General features: G+C 45.1%; 1 protein-coding gene across 21 annotated transcripts in view; it reads right to left on the bottom strand.

Annotated features, from left to right (window-relative positions):
• MAGI1 (membrane associated guanylate kinase, WW and PDZ domain containing 1) overlaps window positions 1–25,425 on the bottom strand; it is a 343,164-nt gene that overhangs the window by 277,850 nt on the left and 39,889 nt on the right. Inside the window, exon 1 of one of the 21 annotated variants that reach the window (XM_065687798.1) lies at window positions 19,167–19,375. The exons of the other annotated variants lie outside the window; for them this stretch is intronic. Coding sequence (XP_065543870.1) covers window positions 19,167–19,287 — 121 coding nt within the window. The 5' untranslated portion in view covers window positions 19,288–19,375. Of the gene's footprint in view, window positions 1–19,166; window positions 19,376–25,425 lie in introns of those variants that run through there. 21 annotated transcript variants of the gene reach the window in all.

Below are 25,425 nucleotides of genomic sequence, written 5' to 3'. Positions count from 1 at the left end.
TCAAGCAGAAACAGAATGATCTGTAATGTCCTGACTGCACTGCTTCCCAAAGCAATGGCAACCGGGCAATCTTATCGCAGTAACACAATACCCACCGCATACACACAGACACATCACCTCAGACAGCTGCAAAGTCAGTTCTCGAGATTTCTTCTCTCTCTGCCCCTCCAGCATCAGTTTCCTTCATTAATGCCTACTGCCCCTTCTTAGGAGTCCTGACCAGTACCTAGAAAACGTATTTTCATTTTCCTGCTGGAGTATATATTGTGCCAGTTGGAAAAATATACTTTATTTTGTCAGGTTAAAGAAGAATAAAGAAAAATCAGAAAGAAAGCAAGCACTCCAAAAGAACAAACCTCGTTATTCCGTTACATTTGGCAGTTGTTAGAATTCACAAAAGCACATACAGCAATAAACACATTTACTTTGAAACCAGCAAGAAATAGGTTTAATAAACCCTAATTTACGATTCACAAGTCCTTTGCAAGTGAAAAGACCAGGCCTTAATTCCTGTACATCACAGCCTTCAAATTCCACCAGAAGTCCCAATTTCAGGAGTAATCTCAGAAGCCAGGAACTTGTTACTGTTTCAGCCAGGCAGGAAACAGAGTGGGAGCTTAACTGCGAAATAAATGATTCTTTGCAACAATTAGAAATGAAATTAAGTCTTTCTGGAATCTTACTGCAGCCCTGGCAACACGCCCCAGGCTCCACTGCCAGCTGAACTGCACGCAGCAATCCTGATTTACCAGAATAAAACTTGATCGGATACCGAATTAGGATAGGAGTACATTCGAAATAACCAAGACCTTTTTTCAGCCTGCATATGAACATTACAGTCATATGTATTTTACAGCCATCACTTCTGACCCAACAAATTCCATTTTCTTTTAATGACCTGGGGGAGAAGAGGGCTTTTTTCTTGGAGCAGCAGTCAGTGGAAACTAAGAACGACCACCTTTCACAAGATCAGAGACATATTTGCACATAAACAGCTGAAGAAAACGGGACTCAACAGTCTGCAGATGCCCATGATATAATAAGAACAAACAAAAAGCTTATGACACTGTAACTCTGCAACAGCAAAAGCATAAATCCTGCTGGAAGCACTGGAGTCAGATGGCCTTTTAAATCACTCACAGGTTCTAAATTTCCTGGCAATGGACTACAAGCTGGTATTAAACCACAAAAACCTTTTGCCAAACAGATACTGAGGCAATAAATAGCAATAGTAAAGCAGAGACAGGTAGGCCTTTGAATCCATTGGTCAAGAAAACTGGTATCTCCAAGACAGGGCACAGATTACTGGACCTGGTCAAGCAACTGCAGCAAATACCCAGTGCAGGAGGCACCCTGCAGCACGCTTTTCCCCCAAGTCCTGGCTTTCTCCAGGCAGCATCGCCTGGGAGCAAGAATCATAGAATACCAGGCTCAGAGGGAGCTCAAGATCATCTGGTCCAACCTTTCTTGGCAAAGCATGACCTAGACTACATGTCTCAGCATCCTGTCCACCTGAATCTTTAGCATGTCTACTGTTCGGGAGTTCATTACTTCCCTGGGGAGATTATTCCAGTGGCTGATTGTTCTCAGCCACTGGAAGGAAGAGGTGGCAGAAACTATGGGAAAAGGGCTCCGATTCAGTGCCCAGCGACAACACCATGAAACAGCCAATAAACTGGGGAGTTGATTGACTACTGGCAACAGTCAAGTTAAGGGAGAGCCCCTGGGTGCAAAGAGGACAGGTAGAGATGTGCAGATACCAGCCCTGTTAGCAGCCCCTGCACAAGCAAACACTGTTAAAGACCCCATATCAAACCTCTACATTGGATGGGTAAGACTGAGGAGATGTGCCGAGTCCCATCAACCCTGAGCTGGAAGAAGAAGGGGTAGAAGAAAAATATCAAGTCATTGGTGAAAAACATAACACTTACAGTAAAACCCCATGTCGATTCTGGGCAATTTGTTTTAATCTGTTTCTATGTCTAAGCAACTAATCTCTAAAACCCATGACTAAGTTCTCACTCCCTCATCCAACTATATGTACCCTCTCAACACTTTTAATAGCAAACTGATATAGATTGGATCAAACACAGTGTTTCCATTAAGCCACAATATACCATGCATCACTCCATGAGTCTTTAGTATTCATGGGCAGGCGCTTCTCGCGCGAAGTACAGCTACACTGTCCTTTAGACAGCAATTACAATCAAAACAGGCTGCAGCAGAAATAAATCTGTGAGTATTAAATGCCAATACAAAAAAAAAAAATAATAATCAAAGATAACCATTACTGTATGGAATTCAAGGACTAACACAGAGCACAACCACAAAAATATTTTCTTAAGCCCATTCTCAGTAATCCCACAAAATGTGCGCAGCATCCCTGCACTGAACGGCTAATTGGGCACAGGTTTACAGCACTTCCCAGCGTTACTCAGCTGTAAAATAGGGGATTCATTTTACAATCAGAACTGGGTGAAATTCAAAGTGAGGGTTATTAATACCTGACAGCCTCTAAGTTTTTCTCTGCTTAAGGAAGGTAGGCAGCTATGGGCTTTCTTTATTGTTGAATACATTTAACAACAAAAAAATACCTTTTTTAATATAGAATCTTACTCACCACTGACACTTTTCCTTAGGAAAAATAGCATAATAATACAGTTCTTCATTATTTCAGTTTGGGTTAGGGTGTTTTTGGCCATAAGTGGAGGGGGCAGCTCTTACAGTGAAATCTTTTCTGTAGACTGATCACAGTCTCCAAGCATATGATCATGCTCCCTTCCCCAGCTAAGCCATGTTGGCCTTGGTAAACACACACAGAAGCAGGAACTCCAAAGTGCTCATTAAATCACCCCGTTAATTCACAAGGTGACACTGTGCCAGGACTAGAGTGACTCAATATGACACGGTGGTCAAGCAGAGAAATTAAAGACATTTTACACATCCAGGTCTAATCTTCTATCAGTATTTATAGGTAACAGATTCATATGGATTTATAGCCTCGAGGGATCCCGAGATGACCTATTCCCATCTCCCTGTGTAACACAGGCCACATCATATCAATCAATTCCTCCCTGGCTTCTGTTTTAACTAGAGCATTTCCCTATACATCAATCCTTGATTTAACGCCTTTCCATGACAGGGAACCCACTGGGTAACACTTGATAAATTGCTTCAGTGGTTAATTATCCACCCTGTTAAAAAAAAGTATATTCTATTTCCTGACGATGCATTACTTGTAAAATTACAACAGAGCTTTAATAAAACGGCCTTTTTTAATCTGTAGCTATTGAAGAGTAGAGCAATAAGAACATAAACTCCCTTTTTATATACTTGAACAAAGAGGGCATAAAAGGAGGTACTACTGTAGAGAAAATGTGAGGAAGAGATGTTTAAAAAGACTTCCCAGAAGAGATACAAACACATCCCAGATCACTCGCTCAGATGGACCAGTTGGCTGTGAAAGAAGATTATTTTAATATACTGTATTTAAACAGTATTTTATACTGTAGTTCTGCAAACAGTTAAAGATGCTAAATCCATGGGCAATAAATCCTGGGCATAAGAATTAAGACACCTGTGATACTCCTGACCTTTAAAGACAGCCTCCCATTTGGGATAACAATGCATGGGCAACAAATACGCTCCTGCTCATTAGGAACAGGTCCTTCCAGCCAGGACAACAAGACCATCCTGGATGCAGATGATGATCTGCTCAGAGATCTTTCATGGCCATCTTCATGTCTAAGCAAACCCCTAAAGAAGTGGGCAATAGCTGCTTTCTTCCCTGTCTATTTCAGTATCAACTTAGGATGCACCAGAGCACTGCTAAAGCTCTCTGAGAACAGCAGGATAACTGCCTCCAGCTCTCTTGGCCCCCAAAAAAACAACCCCATTTGCCAGAAGACACACATTCACCAAAAAACATCTACTGCAACTACACAGGTAGGAAAGTTATATGCAAAGAGCATGTTATATATGAAAAACCTTCCTTTGCATAAGGCCTTATTCAAAGGCTATTCAGACCGCTTGAAAAGCTCTGCTTCACCATTAACTGCCCAGAACCACCCTGCCCAAGCGAAGTAGGGATGAACTTACAGTCTAATGATGCATGTCAATTCAAGCTAAAATAATGAGGCAGTATTTAGCGCGACGAAAGCAAGTGGAGACCCTCACTGGTTTGGCTTCTCTTGCAAAGCATCTCAGTGAGCAAAGAGTTACAAGTTCATTTTTCTGCATATGTCAAGTATTTAAAGACATAAAACAAACGGAGCGTGCATAAGCTTCTTCTGATGCATATAAAACACACATCATACTTAACCTTGAGACATAAAATGATTGGGCCTGAGCCAGCATTTTTAAGACTTTTAAGATCAAACTCTTCAGAACACTGCTTAGGCCATTAATAATAACTTAAGAAAAAGGAGGAGAAAAAAGTAAGGGGAGGTGAAAGCCTTTGCTTGTTTAAACAAATCTCCATTGATTACTCTGCAGTGTGCAACAGCCCACATCCCTGCTGCAATCCTGACCAAGAAGCATCAATGTCCAAGACACACAACACGACAGGGTTCACAGAAAGCAATGTACCAACCTAGGACTTAGAGACCATTCCAGAAACGAAGCCTTTCATGATTCCTGAGGCATAGTATGAGAGTTAACGCCACTGATTGGGCCATACAATGGTTTGAAAGGCTTGGTTGGAAATGACCTGGAAACTTGGACAATTGCAAACCAAAAACCCAGAGCCACACTTTCACAAATGAGAGGAAAGAGTTAACAGCAAAGAAGACATTTAAGCAGTTTGCTGGTTGGAGCTAGTGGACAGGATTAACAAATAAGTAAGAGAAGTAAGAAGAGGAAGGAATGTAAGTGTTTCAGGGCTCTTAAGCCTAAACAGTAGCAGTAATCGAAATTAAGCAAAGAATCCCCTTTCCTTCACCCTTTTCTCCTATTTACAGTCCAAACTACTGTCAATGTATTTAAATGTATTTACTAGGACTGGCTTCGTGAGACAGCTCGTATTTTTCAGAGACTGTTCCACCTGACTGTGCAGTACCATTCCCTGCTGATGCCATGCTCCTAATTACACAATATTTGGGCAAAGATAGGCCTTGTCCCCCAAAATAGACATGCAAACTCCTCCCCTGTCACTCTGGACATCAGCCAGGAGAAGCACTGGTGAAAGCAGAGAGTTCTACTCCAAGCCACTTTTCCTACCCAGCTTCACAGCATTTGGCAAAATGGGCAACAAACTCTCTCTGGGAGGACCCATACATAGCAAAAATCTTAATGAAGCAAAAGGAGTTACAAGTTCAGAGGTGGCTCAGACTTTCCCTATAGTTTTAAATATATTAGTATCCTGATAGTTTTTAAAAGAGTGCCTTCAAGAAGCAAGCTGGCCTCTCTAAAAATCTTTGTCTTCAAAACTTAGCATTATTTGTAAATCCTAACAAAGAATCCAGGCATGATGAATGCTCTCTCAGCCCAGAATCCCTCTGATTATTATCAAAGGAATTGCTCAATATAAAGTCATTGCAATTGTAAAATGCCAAGTGTGCAGTTAATATGCTGATACCAAAAACTGAGTAATACAGCTGGTGAGCATCCTGAACCTTCTGCCAGCTTACTCATGGTGTGAATATGGGAAAAAAAATTCCCAACCCAGTTTGCTACACAGCTTTAAGCTGTCAACAGATTTTATCCTAAATAGCTTTTAAACCAAACCAAACAAAGTGCATGGCCAGCTGTGCTCAACTCCAGGTTTACTGGCAGCCAATTAATGTTTTACTAATTCCAGCAAGTACTAACTCCTTCCCCATTGCTGTTAGGGTACAAGGCTGTAAAAAAACACTCCACATTGCTTTAAAGCGGGTTTCCCTCCCTGAGCCTTGGCAAGGATGCTGCAACAGGCAAGGAGGAGGATGCTGAGGAGCTTAGCTTGCTGCTTTGGGAGCACCAAGCACCCGTTGGAAAGGTCGAGTGTATTGATTGTGTGCACAGGGGTGTGGAGGAGGCCAGAAACCCCAGGTTTGCTCTTGTGCCCGTTGGAAATTATCCTGCAGAAAGCAAGCAGGGTAAAAGGTTAATGAAATACAAGCTGAGGAAATACAGCAAGGACACAGATGACTGTGCCACAAGGCCCCGGGGCCGGCTATGCTGGCTGGGGCCCCTTCCCCAGATAAAGGGCTACAGAGATGACAATGGAGTTATGAAAGCAGAGTGACATAAGACTGTTTGTGTCTCCCATGGCAAGGGCTAACGTGCCCTTGTAAGGGCCACTACATAATTCCCACTCAGGAACAAGTCCCCACTGTGCTTCCTTCTTCCTCTAGCCTGGAAGGAGCTGAAAGGTTTGCAAGGAAGGAAACATATGGAAATTGGGCAATGAAAGCTTACGTGACATAAGGAACGCAGTGAGTACTGACTTCGGTTTTCCTTGAAAGAATCAGCAAAGCCACTGGTGTAGTGAGAGCAGAGACCTCAGAGATAGGGAGTCCCCAGCACTGCAGTAACTCCCTAGCCAGGCTGCGTTTGCCCAAGAGCTTGAAACCCAGTCCTGGAAACCTTAATCCAACGTCTCAACTTCAAAACAGGCTTCTCATAGTGATATGAAAACAAACCAATGGGATACGCCAAGGCAGCACCTTCATTTGGTACCCCGTTTAAGGGCATCTTTACTGTCATATCCATCACCATGCTTTATTTTGTATTAGGCAATACACTGTTCAGCTTCAAAATCAAAATTAACAGTATGAAGTTTTGCACAGGGTGTGGGTTTGTTTTGGTTTCTTTTCTTAAAAGGCCAACTAATTTTTCTCATGCACAAACTTTCCTGTACCCCATTTATGCCATCCCTATGGACTTCTGCAAAGTATTTACAAAAAAGGGTTTAGCACCTCTGGGTTTCATATGCAACGATTAGAACTATAAAATGAATTTTTCTAATCCAGGGGTTTGAATAATTTTCACTGACTACAGATTCCAGATCCAAACCCAACTCTTTCTAATGTTACCTAATCAGAGTATCCAAAATATACAAAGAAATCGAAGGGGAGAGACACCAAAAACCAAACCAACCAAACACCAACAACATTTGTTGGAGAGTTTCACTACTTCACTGATTTACTCAGACAAACAACCAAGGACCTTCCCACCATAGTGTGAGAAGCATTTAAGGGCATAAACTCAAGAATATCTCCGCACTGTAGAAGCTGCCGTTGGACCAGTCACATGCGGTAGGTAGAAAAACAATTTGATATTTGGAATCACTTTTACAACTGGCGCGTTAAGGCGACAGACTTAGGAAAATATGAACGCAATGCAAGACTAAAGCAAACAAAGAGCCTCACATAATTCACAGCAAGTACTCTGCCAGCGCCTCACCAGGTGAATGAAATTAGCAACCTGACAATCAGCAAAGGGAATAAATCCCCACTCAAAAGCAAGCAGAAAGGAATTTTCAAGCGTATGAATACAAATACTTGGCTTCATGCTTGCTGTTGTTACCACTGCAATATGTTTAGCCATTTCTCTATGGCATACAGAGCTCAACCCAGTATGAAAACAAATCACTGACTGTCTTGGCAGATTAGTAAACGTCAGATCAAATTAGACCTTCCCCTGGACTATGCAGGGGCTGTACGAATTTATCAGAGTCTCACAGATTCTTTGCTCTCTTGACATGAATAGGTCAGAACAGCCCAGAGACAAAAGGCAGTGAGATCTGGAGACTAAAAATGCACAGTTCTGGAAGGCTGTTTATTGTCAGGCTTTGTTTTACCATTAACCTCATGCACAGAGAAGTAGTTTTGGAGACGGATAATGCCACAGGAGATAACAAGAGAAAGCAGCTTTCTCTTCTCCGAAGCTCTCCCTGGAAGACACCGCAGGGCTGACTAAGAGTCCACCTCCCATGCCTGAAACCTCTGCTGTGCTGTGAAAACATAGTGGGGAGGTTTCACGTTACTTGTAGAAACTAGAGATTATCAAGTGTTATATGACAGGGACACATCCCTCAAGCTTTGCTGTCAGATGTTACTACACAGAGAAGGTAAAGCCTTTGGGCTCCAGCAGAAACACTCCAAGAAACGGAGGAAGACAGAAAGGAAGGATCTGTGTTACAAAGGACAGAACTAGGATGGATGAGAGAGACAACCGAAAGTTTCCCCTAAACCATGCTGGCTCTGCCACCACCAGCCAAACACAGAAACCCAAGAAAAGCCACCACTGATGCTGCTGTGGGAGCAGCAGAGGAACACCAGAATACCCTGACTAGAGCCCAGGTATCCTTACAAGGAAACCAGCCCATGCCCAATTCAACTGCTTTTGTCACCCACAGACTATCACAAAGATGCTGCTGGGAAATCATGCAGGGTATAGGCAGCAAGCAACACCAGTCAGTATTTCTAGGATGGGATGATACCTTTCAAACTCAGCAGCACACCTGGCAGTAAGGTTTGGACATGAAAATACATCAACATCTCTGCTTGATGGAGAAAGACAATTTTCCTGCCTGAGGTGAGGGGCAGGCAGCACAGCAGCAGCATAACAACATCTCAGCATCCATCTCCCACCCCTCTCCCCAGCACCCTTAAACTACGCTGCAGCTCAGGCACCTATGGCAAAGTTTCCAGCATCTACAAGTGTTCCAGAAGGACTTAGAGCCCTTGCTCACCTCACAGCATCCGCTCAGCATGCTCTCCCCTCTCCCCAGAGCCAGCTGCATTCACTCACACAGCCCCTGTCCTGCAGCACTGTGGAGGATGCCGCCGGGACAAGCTCATCCTGCAAACATGTTCTGTAGGTTTAAGAGCACACTCCTGGGGCACCAGTCAAGGGTGTAAATGCCGACCTTTCCCTCTCGGGTCAGTCACCTGGGAATCGTTCCCCCTGCCCAACAAGATGACTGGGGGTGGGAGGACTCTAACATTTACCACCAGCCCTTCAAAGCAGAGAGCAAAACCTCCCCAACCACGGCCCCTTGATCTCCAGCACATGCAGGTGCAGGTAACGAGGGAAAACAAGTTCAGGCTGAGTTCAATAAGGTATTCAAGCCTATGCTTAGAGCTCTAGGAGCCACAGGTCCTCCCAGCTTCATAAGCCCTACCCAGTGCCCATGGACAGGCTGGTACATACCTCTACTTCTGCGCCAAGCCACAAGCAACAGGAGGTTTTGAGTTTATGCATTCACTGAAGGCATGTCCAGAGCAATCCTTACTGGGATGATGTGTGCTGTGAGAGCCCTTCAAATATGGACTTCCTTCCTTTACATCACATTGTATCAGTAGTTAATGACTCTCGATTACACAAAGTGCTTTTTAAAATCATGGTACAATCAGTTCCAAAACCCAGGGAAGTATCTGACAACTTGAATTCTCATTAAGAAGATACAATTATAAACAACAATCTAGCTATTTGTAACAGACACCAGAGCAGCAGGCTGTTTATAAAAACAATTGTTAGCTGTCTGGAAGGCAGGATCATCTTGTGCTTTTTATTTAAGGAACACAATGGTAAAGAGCACCGAACCATAACAGCACAGAAAGCAACTGTGCTTGGAGGGCTACTTTGCCTTTTCAAAGGGAAATCAGGAGCACAATAAATGTTTTATTGTTATTCTTTCAGAATACACAAGTGAACAATATATTGCTTAAAAACAATTTCTTGTAAACAACTTTAATAGGATAAGCAAACAATACCTTAAGAAATAAAAGGAATTTATATCCTGAAAGATCAAGTTATTACTTTGGCTTGTTGATATGAAATAAACTATTTATCAGCGCTCAAATCATTTAGGAACTATAACCACAATGATCTATAAGGAAAGATCACGGCAAGGAAACAGAACCAGAACATAAATATTTAGGATTTCAATGCAGCAAAGAACACTCACAACTTCTTAGCCACAGGAGGAGAGGGTTAGAGCACCGCCCTTTCTGACAGCCACCAAACACCAACCAGGGCAACAACTTCACTGCTTTCAGAGAAACAAGAAATGGAAGAGGATAAATGTTGCAAAGAAAATAAAGGAATTACACAACAGCTTTCCTTGGTGAGACTTGCAGCTTGTAAACCTAACTTCCAAAGATACAAGCTGGAGCCAAAGCTGACACTGGCACGGAGCACGCAGACACGTGCCACAAGCCAGGCTGATGGATGGGCAACCCTGCCCTGGCAGCCAGCAGCCCAGGAATTTCACTAGGAACAAACCAAATCCACCCGAGCTCCCAAGATGGCTCCGAAGGATGGACTCGGGAGAGGGAGCGAACAAAGAGCTGCAGCAGCCGCCCCGGGGGGCCACCTTGAGAAACCCCTTTCAGCCTCATTCACTCTTACTCAAACCTCTTCCTCGTGTCTTAAGGAGAGGAAAAGAGCCCGCCCTGGGTGTCATTTACCCCATGCTAGCCCGTGCTCAGCACTCCTTACCTGCCGCCTTCTCTCACTCCGGTTTGGGATTCCCAGCCAGAGACACGCAAGCTGCTGGCGGAGGGTGTGATCCCAGGTGCTCCTCTGCTTCATACCTGGGCGCGGGACACTGAGCATGCTCCGGGTTCCTCCCCAGCCAGGTTTCAGGGGATAAAAAAGGAGGAAAAGCTTCCCTGCAAGTAGATTAGAGACGTCCCAGCAGTGGAGGAGCTTATCCTGGATCTGTTTCAAGGCATTTCAGCTCGAAAGGGGATAAAGCAGTAAGCAAAGTGCACACAGCCATGGCTCGTTTTAGCCACTGACTTTAAATCAACCCATACAAATAAAAAGTCCCTCGCAGCAAAACACGCAAGATCAGGGTCCCCTTCCAGGTGCTGGCAAAACACACCTGCGTGTTTGGTTGTGCCTCAGTTTCTCATCCATTAGGAGCAGCTGTGAAGGCCTACTTGTTCCTTCTTGTGCTTGCCTTGCCCGTAGCACGTTTGGATAATGTACAACTTTTTACAAGGCATTTTTACAATACCTAAGACAACAGGGCCTTGACCTCTATTATAGCTGCTAAATAGTATCACGTTGCTTACATCACTGTAAAACCCAGAAGTTATGCAAGTAAGGAACACATCCCAAGTGACTGTCAAACAAAAGTCTCTTCCAGGATCCAAACACTGCCAGTAATACAACCAAAGCTGCTGGAGCTAAGATGTGAAATCTTATAGATCGGAAAGGGAAATGGGCAGAAGGATGAGAACAGCAGGCTGCTTTCCTGCAGCTGGAAGTGCACATTTGGTTCAGGGACTACGGCTTCCCTGGAGCTGAGGGTTGCCAGAAATCTTGCACCAGAATCTGATTCAATTTCTATATAGCTTCCTTATGTCGCCCGCACTCCAGCATGAAAACCCACGCTGGGCTGAACAGCCACTGCTGTCCCACTCAGAGGGCTTGCTCTGCCCATTGCAGAGCAGGACCCCCTCAGACACATCCATGTCACACCTCAGGTGAAAATCCTGAATCAGACTTCTTCTTATAAATGTGCTATTCAGGCAGGATCCTGGTGCCAATCTGGCCAGACAGGTGGGATGAGGACCAAGGCTACCGCAGGTACCCATGCGGTTGCTAGCATTCCTACTGACTGAGCTGGCACATGGACTTCCACATCTGGTACAGAAATACCTGCTTTTGCTATATCTGCATTGTAAATTATGTGATTTCCCCAGGTCTTCCCTATCTGCAAATATGCCCTTTTGAGCTGGGACTCTCAGTGTAAAAATAGCCCAGTCACACTGAAGGTAGACAACCAAAGTCCAGCGTTACCGGTACCCTGACCTCAGGCACCCTGACCTCAGGCACCCAGGCAAAAGCTGTTAGCATGAGCACAGGAAACAGATGTGATCCTGCCCTCTCATTTCTTCAAGTCACACCTGGTGCTCACAAAAGCTGTAATATCAGGCTGATTCATTTTACATGTTTAGCACAGCTTAAACTACCTGGAGGTGCAGTATTAGGCTGGCTGATGGAACTGAACAGATGAGGGTTAGCCATGAGGGTAGGCCATGATGTTGAGGATGGAGGATCTGCTGCTAACAGGCAGGGACCAGGCAGCCTCATGCGTGGGAAGGGTCAACACCCAGCTCACAAAACCCATGACATTCAAAGGTGTCCAATTGAAATTGGGTCTTCCTTACAAAGACCCAGCCCAAGAGGAAATGCCATTCTTCACTAGAATGGCTTTGGTCTGTAGTGGATGGAAAGGACAAGTGTCCTTCACATTTTAAATTTTCAAGCCAGACAGGTACAGTATGTTCCAAGGAAGAAAGATTTCTGGCACAGTGACAGGAAGAACACTCGCAATAAATAAAACATCCAACACTGAGGAAGGGCCCTTCTGACTCTGCAATCCAGTACAGCAGTTCCCATATCGGACTGGAAATAAGTTACACTGGGAGAAAGCTTTGGCCATGTCAAGGTTTGGGGAGTCTTTCTGGTTTTCTTCTGCTTGCTTTGTTCTTTTTATCATCAGCAGTTTGATTCTCTTGTTAAAATGTACACTCACACCACCCTTTTCAGAGTAAATCAGACTTTATCAGTCCCATTATGCCTGCCCCTGAGTACCAACAGTCTACCCCATCCCCTTATGTAAATAAGAGATAAATCACCACCAACATGGCCCCACTATCCTGAATCTGACCACATCGCATCATTTGTCACCAACCCATCCATTACTTCACCTCCTAACCTGGTGCTACCCCCAAGGCAGCCACACAAAATCCCTACGTGGGCAACATCCCAGCCTCGTGCACAAGGACTTGCTTCTGGGACAGCAGCACAGCTCAGAGCCACCCAACAGACCAGTCCATTCTGTGATGACGAGGCCACCCAGAGCTGAGCATGTATCACCCAATACAGGAGGAAAATGAAGAGCCTCCAGGCATCTCAAAGAGCAAAGATGCATGGTGCATCTCTAGGTACCCACAATTACAACACTGACATCAACAGCTTGGCAAAGAGCAAAATCCATGTTTCCCCAAAGAAGCTACTCGCAGTTCTCCAAGATTTTGCCTTTGAACAGTTAATCACTGCAGTGAATAAAGTTTTATTAAGTACAGCAGAAAATAAACTTCAAAATATAATTGCATGCACTCGTAGTAGGAGCTTTAGGAAAGCAATGCTGTTCAGCATGCCAGACTGCTGCTACCCGCCCAATCCCAATACCCTCAGTTCTGAGTGGATGCAGCACTGAACTTCCGCTTAACAGCTTCAGTGCTCCCAAGACTGATGGTTTTCACACATATCTGATGATGTTCTAGAAAAACTCAGCAGTCACATAATAAAAGTAGGAATATGCACTTTCATCAAGTGAAAGGCTTTTGGATCATCATTTCTGCCCAGGGAACAGAACATAAAAATTAACCTTTACATTACAAAACTGGAAAAATCCTAGAAGACCCTTCCATGGTTCCCATTGCTTTCATCTCAGGGGAAGCAGGCACTAAATGATTTTGGTTTTTGAGCTCATCTCACAACTTATACGAACATCTAAGCTGTTTGGTTATTTTTTTCCCCCAGAAATTTATGCTGCGAGTAACGGAGCAGTGAATAAATTCCAGGTAATTATGAGCTCTCTACCATTGCTTCGACAATATGAAACAAGGTGACATGCAGAGAATAAATTCCCAATTATTCCTTTAGTTCTTCCTGTCACTACAGAGCGCTCTGTCTTTAAAACAATGAAATAAGAAATTAACCACAATCTGAAGAGCTGTAAATGCACAGACAAAAGGGTCAATGTTCCACTGCAGGATCTTCTCCCCCAAACCCTAATATTTCAAATGGGCTTCTAGGCCTGATCCCCCAGTTTCTGTGGTGAAACGCCCACTGTTCTCCCAGCACTGTTCTCCCACCCATTTACTGGACCATCATCTCCTGATCCACCTTCAAGCCACCTCCAGTGCTGCAGGAGAGTCTCAGAGAGGTGGTTTGGAAACCTCCTCTTCCTTACAGTAACAGGACCAGGCCAAGCTGCCCGCTACCCGAGTCTGCCACTTCCCACAGCAGAAGGTGGCTCCAAGCACTCCATGTCCTCACGTCAACTCTTCACCCTGTCTCATTAAGATGTTCCTTCCTGCTGCCCCCTCCTTGCTGTTAACCTCCGCAAGCAGTAATGGGCTCCTTTGCAAATCCGGTGCGCATTTGACAGAGCTCAGTGAGCTTGAAACGCTAAGATTTTCATGCATATACAGAAAATCAAGTTTTAGTCTAAACAGAAGTGGCAGCTTCTAATTTAAGACTCTACCATTTGACTGCTAGGCACAACAAAATAGCTCTTTCCCACGCAGGCAAACTGCCTGTTACAATGCCTTCTCAATGTGCAATTTCAAATAAAGGTGACCACCTTCTGCATTACACAGTTACATGGGTTCCCCTTGCTGCCAGTGCTAATCCCTTCTGCTGGGGCTCACTCCCCAGCAGCCCAGTTGTATTTTATGGATGAAATTCCATTCCCTCTGCTAATGCCACAACCCGTCGCTGAGAGCAAGAACTGCATTAAATTATTTCATCCGCAGTCAGACTGCCATGGGGGTGAGGGAACAGAATCCCACATGATCCTGAACACATACAGGGCTTCTCAGCTGCTTTATAAAAATACTGCATGTGCACACTTATTTATATATACATACACACATGCACACAAATAAAATGCAGGTTTAAATCATGCACACCGTGTCCGCAGTGAACAGTGTCTTGTGTGCATGTCACCAACAGACCAAGCCCCACATGCTTGCAGCCGGTGGGTTCCTGCAAGCACCCCAGGGCACTGCTGCTCTGCTCCCCCAGCAGGATCAGGACCTGCTGCACCCCACATTACACCTTTTCCTTGCAGGAAATCAAAGCTGTCCACTTCCAGGCCCTGGACCACAACCTGAACCAGGCACAACCTCACTCCAGCAGGAAACATCCCCACCACACACATCCCGAGCTTGATGCACACAGCTTTACCCACTCTGTTTTTCAACCTGCTGAATTGCTAGGATATGTTTAGCTGTTATACACGGACCCCAAATCCATAATCCCACCCTCAGCAGCTGTTATGTTCGCTGTGGTATTTACAGCAGATCTTATGGCTCCATATAAAGGTAAAACAATTGAGACTTCTGAAATCATGGCTGGGGGGAGGCAAAGCAGAGCCCAACCCCTGCACCCAGCTGCAGCCAGGCTTGGACAATCAGCTGTGGATACAGCACCAACACATGCAGAAAAGAGCCACATCGCAGCATACAGCAGCTTAAGGAAGTTTCAAGTGTTACCATACTGGCACTAAAAAGCTGTCAGCTTCCAGTGAGTCAAGCAGCAGAGGCTGACATTCAGTGTTTAAAGGATGATTAAATATAAGTGACTTAAATTATACATTCCAGTTGTGGAACTGACACCATTTAAAACACCATTTATTTCCTGTTTCCTCTGACACTGTTTACTATCTACAAAACATGAGCATTTTCTTACAGGCACTCAAATACCAAACTAGGGATTTATAAATTGCAGATGATTAAAAGGTTTTGCATTACAAATAGAGTAAAAAAAATTACATTTCAGGGCCACCTGAGATCACTTAAAGAATCAAAATGGACATTTTATACCTGAATATCTGTCTGCACTCTACTGAGGCTGATAATTGAGGCACAAGAAGCTTGGAGCTATTTTACAGTGGATACGCAATCAAACATGCTGAGCTGGTGGACAACATGAGATAGACTTGGGACCCATCATTAATTCTTCCACATGGAGCTCTGTAATCCAAAGCTCCAGTAAGCTCACACAAACAAATTGCCTGTTTCTCCTTGATAAATATACAGAGCGACTTTGAAGATGGTACCTTTCAGGTTTCCAAGACAAGGAGCTGTATGGTTTTCTTTGCTAGCAAAGACAGCACTTTACCAGGGGCACAAAGAGGAAGCACAAGGGATTGCCTGAGGCCAAGAGAACTGGGAAAGCCCCTTCCCCATCCACAGCCCTTCCCAGAGACCAATTTGGTTGGCCTCAGTTGGTTGCAACTGGGGCCATGCTGTGGCCTTGTGGTCAGATACCCCAACCCAGAGCATTGGGTATTTGGCTTTGTTTTGGACAGAAGAGGTGCTGGCTCCTGTGTGATGTACTGTCGGTTACCCTGCTCTTGCAGGGGGGTTGGACTAGATGATCTTTTTAGGTCCCTTCCAACCCTTGGGATTCTGTGATTCTGTGATTCTGGCAGTGTGAGCAGCAGACACCAAGCTTGTAAACTCTGACAGCAGATGATGGACTTGTGCATGGGTATCTCAGTAACTTCAAAAAAGGCCTTTTTAACATGATTTTCCCCCCTTCCCTGAAATTTGCAAGCTAGGAAAAGCAGTATCCATCTTGCTACCTGGCAGAAATAAGATGAATTAAGCACAGAGATCTCAGGGAAGGAGTCTCCAAGGAACCTTTTCATTTGAACAAGGGCCCTTACAAAATGCCAGGAGAAAGAGGAAAAGAAAGAGAAAAAGATACACAGAAAAAGCCTAATCCTGGATCTTCACTGTCATCTTGCTTTTTCCTTGTGCTCAGGAGAACAGAGCATCATAGCCTCAAATCAGAAGAGGCTGCAAGATCAGCAGGGGAGAGCTGAGGCTGCAAGCATAAGACAGAGGGAGGAGAGAAAGACGCAATGCAAACAGCAGCAAATATAAACAGTGACTCACGACACACAGCAAATAAACAGCACTATAACCGTTTCTGCAACTGCAATTATAACCACAACAAACATGAATGACAGTCTAGCACAACGAAAAAGTGGATGACAGTGATGGGAGCAGGGTGTGGGACTCCATCCCATTCACATCTATTACTCACATAACATCCCAAATGAGCCACTCCAGAAAGAAACAGGGAGAAGGGAAAATGTATGGGATAGCAGCAATTGCTTGAGATCTACATCTGTGCTTGAGGTTTTCATGGCTGCACTGAGAGCAGAATTTATATCCTAAAGCCAAGCAACAGCCCACAACACTGCTACTGGATTTGACCCCTGGCCCCTGAAAGCACCTCTAGCAGCAGAAATAAAAAGTCCAACCATTGGGTTAATGAGCAGAATAGACCTTGCGTGATGGGTGGATGGACAGAAGGCAACAGGGCAGGGGAGCAATCACACCATCGGCAAGAGGCACCGGTTTAACTGCTTTGCAAATCTTCCAGTGAAGCAGAGCCGCAATTTCTTTAGCTATTGCTTCATTACCCTCACAGTAAGAAAATCTCCCCCAGTCCACACCTTGAACAGTTTTTTCAGGCCAATCCAGGTATTTTCCCCCTGTGGGTACTAAAAGCTGATGATCACTCTTCTTACAGAAATCTTTTATGCACCAGAAAATGTATTGCCTACACTCGGGCTTATATTTCCAAATGCACTTCCTTCAGCTTTCCCCCTCTGGCCTCCTTTACCAAGCCTTCCCATCTGTGTGGTTCACCTCCAGACTTACAAGCATGACCATTTTCCTCCTGCCTTGCACAGCCCAGCACCCCTCAGTGCAGCGAGAAGCAATTATCAGGCTTGTCTTGCACACAAACCTTCTGTAATGATGACTCTGAGATTTGACTCCTTTCCTCAAACCTCAGGATGCTGGTGACTTGTTTGAGTGCGGCATCCACAACAGGCCCCCCCCTACCACTCTGCCCGCTGCTCCTCTTCTTGCATTCAGTCATTCACGTCCTGCTCCCCTCCAGAGCCACCACCACACCTTCCTCTTCCCCATACCTCATCATGTTGCCCAATGAGTTCTGTTGTTCACCAAGATGATCTGAAATGCTGCTCCTAAGCCTTGGTAACATAAGCAGCCACCCTTGCCCACTAACTGGTTATCCCATTAAAGAGGGAAGTTGGGCAGATTCACCTATTTGGTTTTCCTTACAAGTCAGACTTCCTTTTGGACCCCCCTTCCTCCCCTCCTCCTCTCTGCTGCACACAAATTGCTCTGCAACTTCTTTTGTGGAAACAGGGTCAGATTCTCGAATCCTTCTCATTTTCTGGGTCTTCCCTTCTCCTCCCACTGAAAGTCTGGCGTGGGCTTTTCTCTGCTTCTCTTCCCTTCCCACCACATCCCCAGGGGACACCGATGGCAAACACCAACAGTTCAGAGCTTGCCGGGACCAGGTTTTCCTCAAGTCATCCAGAATAACTCTACCAAGCTGACAAGTAATGGATAATCTTTCTCTATCCACATTCCCTTATCTCCCCTATTTGAAAGAGTTACACGTCTGTGTATGTAATCAGCACTGCAGTTTTGTGAGGACTGAAGCAGAGGAAGCACAGAGCACATCCGCCTCGTGCGATCCCTCATCTCTCCAGCCTTGCTCTGCTCCTCTATGGCCTTTCTCACACATTCCCTGTTTTTTGCAAGAATTTGGAAGCCTTCATATAAACAGTTTTTCCACTAGAGGGCACACAGACAATTTCTCCTAAGTGGAAACTGGTGTCAGAAGGATTAATAAAATCATTACTAACATCTCGACAAAGAGATCTCTAACTCCAAGAAATGAACATTTACTAAACTGAAATGTAGTTGCAACTCCCCAGGTACTACACCACCACCAAATGTCTTTAACAGGTAGAGACTGAAACCCTAGAAATCCAAAAGCAACACTACTTTAACAAGATCCTGTATACAGTGCTAAGTACTTTTTATCCAGCGATTTCTGCACTGCCCACAATTTCTCATTAGGCACAGACACAGCAATGGAGACAGAAAATCCATCCTAGTGTTTTTTAAGTTGAACTTATCCAAATTTAGCTTCAAGTCAATTAACTGCTTTGTACTTTTGTTTCCTAGATTAAAATAAGTTGTCTACCAGCAAAGATCCTCTCTTTGCAGATACTTTTGGATCATGATAAGTCACCTTCTGACCTATCTTGGGTAAACTAAAGAGATTTTAGCCTTTAAGGCTCTTCTATGCAAGCCAGCTTTTGCAGCTTTAAAGCTTGCCTTGTAAACTTCTTACAGGTTGTATCTATAACCCTGACACTTTAACCAGTTCCTCACCAAACAACAGCGCTGCTCCATGAAAACGTATAAACTCAACAGGAAAGCAATCAAGTCAAACATTTGGCTACACAAACCTAGTAAGAGGGACAACAGTGATAATATCAGAGCATCACGTATGCTGAGAGTGCCTCAGGATTCACCAGGCTCCCTAGCCACACCAACAGCTTCAAGTACAGCAAGCTCTGCAGGACCTACCTTGCCGACTCCAGTAGTCCTGACACCCCGCTCTCTCGGGGCCCAGGCCAAGGAGATGTGCAAGCACTTGGTAGCCCACTCGTCTGCGGGTGCCTGCACGTACCCCCACGCTCCCCTCCATGACCGGCTGTCCTTCAACACACACTCGCTGCTCCAGCCTGATGGCAGCAAGGTTTGCTTTCTGCCTACTGCTGCCTGTGGACTCCCACTCACTGGAAGGTTTGGCTTGAGCAGAGCCAGCCCAGAGGCTTTTGCTAATGGAAGAAGAGAGACAATAGCGATACGCAGGTGCTTCCTCCCATTTAAAGTGTTTACTTGTGCAGCTTAACACAGTGACGCTATTGTGAATTAGGTCGGCATGCTGGTTTACAGAGTTCAAAAGGGAGCACGTAACAAAAGGAACCCCAAAATACTGCTTATTAATTTAAAGTATTTTTTTCTTCCCTTTCAGACTCTGCTTCCTTTGCCAATGCCAAGTAAGAGGTGTTTTCCAACCATACAATAAAAGCAGTTTCAAATGGGAAATGATACATACGATGTCAAAACAAAACAAAGAATTTAACACAAAAGCAAAGGATTTATCAGTACATCTCCACAGCCCATGCAGTAGGCTCCTTGTGGCATGGAGCCTGGCAGCTAGCAGAGAAGGCTGAACTCAAGGCAGTTATAACTGCATACACTCAGAGAAAAATCAAAAAGATCAAGAGGGAAGGTAGGGTATAGCTAAGCCACAGCACAGAGCTAAGGAAAACATTAGCCTGAAAGAGGAACAAAGGCGTATTTGTTTTATGAGATAAAGCAAGCAATTCAGCTGTATTCCACAGTAAACCTTCTGGCTTAGGACCAAAACAGGGAAGGAAAAAAAAAATAAGGGAGCATCTGATTCTCATTTTGTTGTCCTAAGCTCTGAGCTTACATTACATGACTCAAGATGTTTACTAGAGGTGCCAGGCACTCAAATCCATAGTTGGATCTTGTACACAGGAAGTATCGGATGTGCTGAACATCTTGCAGTTCCCTCTGCAGCCAGTGAAGGCTCAAAGATACTCAGCACTTGGCATTTTTTATTACTGTTACTGTTGTTATTATTTTACTGCTAAGACGCCTTTTTCTGCTGTCTACATGAACTCAGAAATCCAACTTTATAGACATTGATTTGTAAAACCTCAGTCCTCCCACAAGCACCAGCATTCTACTGTTTGAGAAGTTTCAACTAAAACACCATCATATTCAAGGTCCTGCAACTTAAAACCGCACCTCATTTTCACATAAAACTATAGAGCAAAATGCCAGACGTGCTGAAAGCAATGCCACGCATTCTTATTCAACCCCATTCTCTTAGCATCTAAATAAACAGAACTGAGTCCTTTTGTCGAAGTGCCATATTATTTTGTCCTCTCTTCATGGCTGCAACTATTTTAGAGGTGTTTCCACTGATTTGCCTTCTTGGTGGGAACAGACCAAACAGGATTCGGCACTTTGCTATCATCTTCTGAGATGTGGTGGGATGGTTGTTCAGAGAATGTCAGATCCAGACTCCTCCTATCCTTTAGCACCAGTGAAACTAGAAATGGCAATTAGAATCCCTCTCTCCACTGCTCCGTCCCAAGCATGTGCTACATGGTAAGTGGCAAGTGCTGCTTCCACCAGTGCCCAAGTGACTGAGTACAGCAGTGACTTAAAACCAGCAGGTTAGTCATTTTAGAGTTGCTCTTGTGCAGATGAGCAATCGTGTCCAGATTATGAGACTTGAAGTAATGTAAGAACATAGGCAGATGTGTGCTAAACACAGCTGCAGCAACTCATGAACTCAACTGCTGACTAACAGTTTGGACCAAACCCATTTTACCTGCACTGAAACAGCCTGTCAGCACTTTCACCCCCACACACACCGTCACTGGAAACAGCACTAGCAAACAGCAGATGGGCTTCATAACCTCTCAAACCACTCTGTCTGTTCTGGAAACAAATCTCTGCCAAGCAAAGGCTAAATGAGCATCTACAGTCACATCTAAGTCACCCACAAAACTGAAGACAAGGCATGGTGTGCACTGTGTTCTCAGGTATGAACTCACATCCAGGGTAACTGCTAGGCAGTCTCTGCCCAAATCTCTTAGCATCACCACCAGCAACTCATCCTGAATTGCTCCCCATGCCTTCCAGCAGCCCTGCAGAGGGGGACCAGGGACCATGCAAGGTGACAGACAGGAAGACAGCACTCCTCCTTTTATTGTTGGTTTTAGTTTCAAGTCTTGCTGGGCACAAGCAACCCACATGTTTTACTTTTATGGCTTTCATTGTACTGCTGCATGCAGTTCCTGAAGGGACATAAGATGCCATTGGTTCAGAGGAAATCCAAGTGAAAAACAATGTAATGCACATTCACTAAATGTATCAGAAAGTAAACAGGTGAAAGCTATTTCATTTACCAGCAGTGGTTTATGGATGTCCAGAGACCCTGAGGTTTATTACATACTGCCTTGGGCAGGTGGAATGACAGAGACAGGATTTCTGCCTGTAAAATGTCTTAAATGCCAAAACCCAAACGAGTCTTTATGAGATCTGCTACTTGTACTCACTCCAAACTGCAGGAAGGGGAGCAGCCGGGGGCCCAAGAGATTGCTGAGGACCCCCAGCAACCCCCAGGACAGCAATGCAAGTGCAGGGCTTGGTCCCACCAGGGCGAAACAGAGGAAAGCTGCTCCCTCCCAGCACCACCACCGGGCACCAATGTTCCAGTGCACCGAGCCCTGCATGGTTCAGCTGGATGGTGAGACTGGAGGGGACAACTTCAGAAGAGCATTGAGAAAGGCATTTCCAAGGCTTAGTATTGATAGAAGAGTCCTGCCTTACAAATATCAACTATGATAAAACACCTCCGTGGAGAGAAAGCACTTCTGCAAAATCCAGCTCTTTTGAAGTTTAAATTACTGAGAACAGAAGAAACAATTCACCCCCCCAAAGGGGTGCAGCCTAAAAGACCTGCATCCGGAAAGCAGCAATGCACAGTTGGAAGCAAACACAACTGAAGCTGGCAAGTAGAACAAATTGCAGGTTTTCATTGTGGCAAATGAAGCTTTCAGACAGACCAGCAGTAACACTGTGTACAGGGCTTTGCTGCGTTACTGTTATGACTCCTCCCAGCAGCATGCACAAAACATACCCGAGCTGTATCCAACAGCCTTTTTTAAACATTATAGGAGGTTTTTTTTTCTGTAATGCTTCTTGCTCTCAAGGCTGCAGTAAATAAGTCAGTTACAACCCCCTGCCACTTTGTCTCCTATCGGGCTGCCTCAAGTCACTGCTTTTATGTCTGTTAAGCTACCAGTGTAACCACTTCCAGCTTCAACAAACACTTCAAAAGGAACCTGTAGCTAAACTCTAGGCAGAATGAAGCACTGTATATTCACAGGAGAGGAAAGGAAAAGCTATTTTCCACAGTTAACACCCCCCCCCCAACCCCCCCCCCCCCCTCCTTTCACCTACATTCTCTCTCCAGCATCAGCAAAGGGAAACCTGGTTGCAAGTCTCTCGACCAACAACTCAGAATTGGGCCTGGAAAGCCCAGGAGATGGTAGACACTGTAGTCATATCTCTGACTGTTGTATAAACAGGCACCCTGGCCTTGGACACATCAAGTGCTGAGGATGTGAATGCTGGTCCATGACAAGCTCTAGTGCCACCACACTGGTCGTGGACAGTGCTGTGGTTGCACCTCACAGAGGCAGGAGACAGAAGAGGACCAGGACGCTCAGCTCCAGGAAAGTACATGCCAAAGAATATCCATCTTTTGAAGGAAGAGACCTTCCTGGCATTGAATCACTCCCCTCACTTCAGGTCCTGTTCTTAGTCCCTGCCCAAAGCACCTCACACAGCAGATCCAGGCATAACCATCATGCTGGGTCCCAGGCTGTAGGGACATCTGAGAGGGGAACTGCCTGGGCACGCTGCAAGGTCAGGACTTGAGGCGAAACCTTAACAGGGCCCGTAGCCATTCAGAGAGCTCCAGCAGAGCTGTGTGTCACTGAAGCACTGAACTGCCCCGCTTCAAGGCACTGAATTCACTTCATCTATCAAGAAGGGCCATAGTCTGTCAGATTGCCGGTCCATGTACTCCCTAGTCCCCTCTAGGGAGCAGCAGCAGTGACTGCTTTGGGAGGAATCCCAGAAGAGGACAAGTACATGGCAGTACTTCCCCAGAGAGGACCCTACCTGGCAGAGGCGATGGCCCAAGCCAGAAGTGTTGTCTTAGCACAGCCCTGGTTGGGTTTCTCCTGATCATTCTCTCCCTCTGCTTCACCCAGGGAATGTCAAATTCAGCCCACAACTATGATAAGGCACCAGGGAGGGTGGGGGATGAGGAGGAGGAGAGATACTTGAGCCAACTTCAAAGGTTTGTTATCCTTTGAACACTTCACTTATACATAATTGAAAGGGCTATATGTTTGGACTACAAGAAAGATATTTTCCCCCCCCTCACTATCAGACCCATCAGACGATAGCCTGGGGGGAGGTTAGCAAACTTGGAGAATTGACTGAGAAGCAAAGTAAACTACTACTGACAGCAAGTGGACCAAAGCCCAGATCCCTGAGAAGTTCTGACAATGGGAGGACCCAGAAAAAATAAGCCAGCCTTGACCCAGCATCAGGGGAGGCCGAGAGGAACACGTGCACGTGTATTTTATTTCACACTAACCTCCATTTGACCAGTTATGCAAATACATCTGTTTGTCCTAAGCACACTCCTATAGACTGGGGGAGAACTTGAAAGACTTAGCAATATAGTCACCTGCGTGTCACTGCATTGTGACTGAACTCAAGGGTTACAAGAAATAAAGTTAAGCAGCAGGAATGGCACATACAGCCCATAAAACAAGCGAAAATGCATTAAAATTTAATCCAAGCTTAAAAGAGAAAAGAAGAAAAAAGCGCATAGGGATTTGATATGTGATCTTGATCACTTCAGTTCGTTGTGGGCAGAGAAGCAGTATCTAGTCCCCAGAGACTATATCCCAGGGCAGCGAGACACGGGAGCAATGCATCACAGCTCTACCTGTTACAGCTCTAGCATAAACCCCACGGGGATCAGACATACTTATGACTGCAGGGAGCATGGCACAGCCCCGCAGCCTTCATGGCTAGGGAGAGCACTGTGCACACACTGTGCCAGTGCAAGGTATGTGCCTGATGAAAAGAATAAAGAAGATGTGCATGACACCCTCCTGCTCTTGATTCTCGTAAGGCTCCACTACTGAGGCTGTGCAGAAACTGCTGTCACGAAGATTGACTAAAGCCCGGTTTCAGCTTTCCTTCATTTAAATCAGTATAGCTCAGACATTCACTTATCACTAAACCTTGCAGTACCAGGTCAGCTTAACTATGCCAATATTCAAGCAAGCCTGATGGGAAGTCTATTATTTTCTAACTGGTTTAGTTAAAAGGCTATTTTCTTCCATTATAGGCAATGCTTCAGAGCAACAGCATGTGGAGTCTCTAGATTAATATATGGTAACTGCAACAAGGGCTTGTGAAGGGGTGTAATTCTGCCAAGGGTGGTAATGTATGTCAAACCCCTAAACCCTTACACACACAACTTCAACAACCCAGCTTCTGCATCTGGGAACAGCATCCCTCCTGCATCCTATGCAACATGGAGGCAGAACAACGTTCTGTACGACTGACCACAAGCAGCTGAGAGGATCTAGCCGAAGTCACACTGCTCCTTGGGGTGGGTCAGAAGAAACACAGCACAAGTCAAGTGAAAAATAAAGAAAACTTGCAAACTGTTTAAGATGTTTTCCCCATTGAAGGCTTACTTACCCCTACCACCTCTCCCGCATGTCCCACCCATGGCAGATGATGCTGACCATTTTGATAGCCAAGGTTTGACCTGCGCTTCCCATTGGGAAGGTTCAGCTCAGGCCTCTGCAGCACAAGACGCTGCAAACCAGCAATGCAGATGAGAGGAAGTCACTGCTTCAGTGCACTGATCCATACAGACAGCAAGAGGCAGGGGAAGGCAGAAGCGGGGGGGAATGCACTAAAAATTCTTTTGACAGGGTGAAAATGAAAGCAAAGTGAAACACTGCTCAAGCTGTCAAAACAAAATCACAGCAAGCCGGCTGAAAAAGAAAAACCACACAGCTCAACTTGCATCTTCTAGTAGGCAATAACTGGTACATTTGTTTTCCTGAAGATAAGTGGGTGAGTTAAGTTTGCCAGACAACACTGAGCAGATCTGAAAGGTAATGGCATCAGA

This window comes from Lathamus discolor, chromosome 7 (genome assembly GCF_037157495.1).
Source record: "Lathamus discolor isolate bLatDis1 chromosome 7, bLatDis1.hap1, whole genome shotgun sequence".
Classification (NCBI taxonomy): Eukaryota; Metazoa; Chordata; class Aves; order Psittaciformes; family Psittacidae; genus Lathamus; species Lathamus discolor.
The sequence above is the reverse complement of the archived record's forward strand: the minus strand, read 5'-3'. Positions and strand labels throughout refer to the sequence as shown.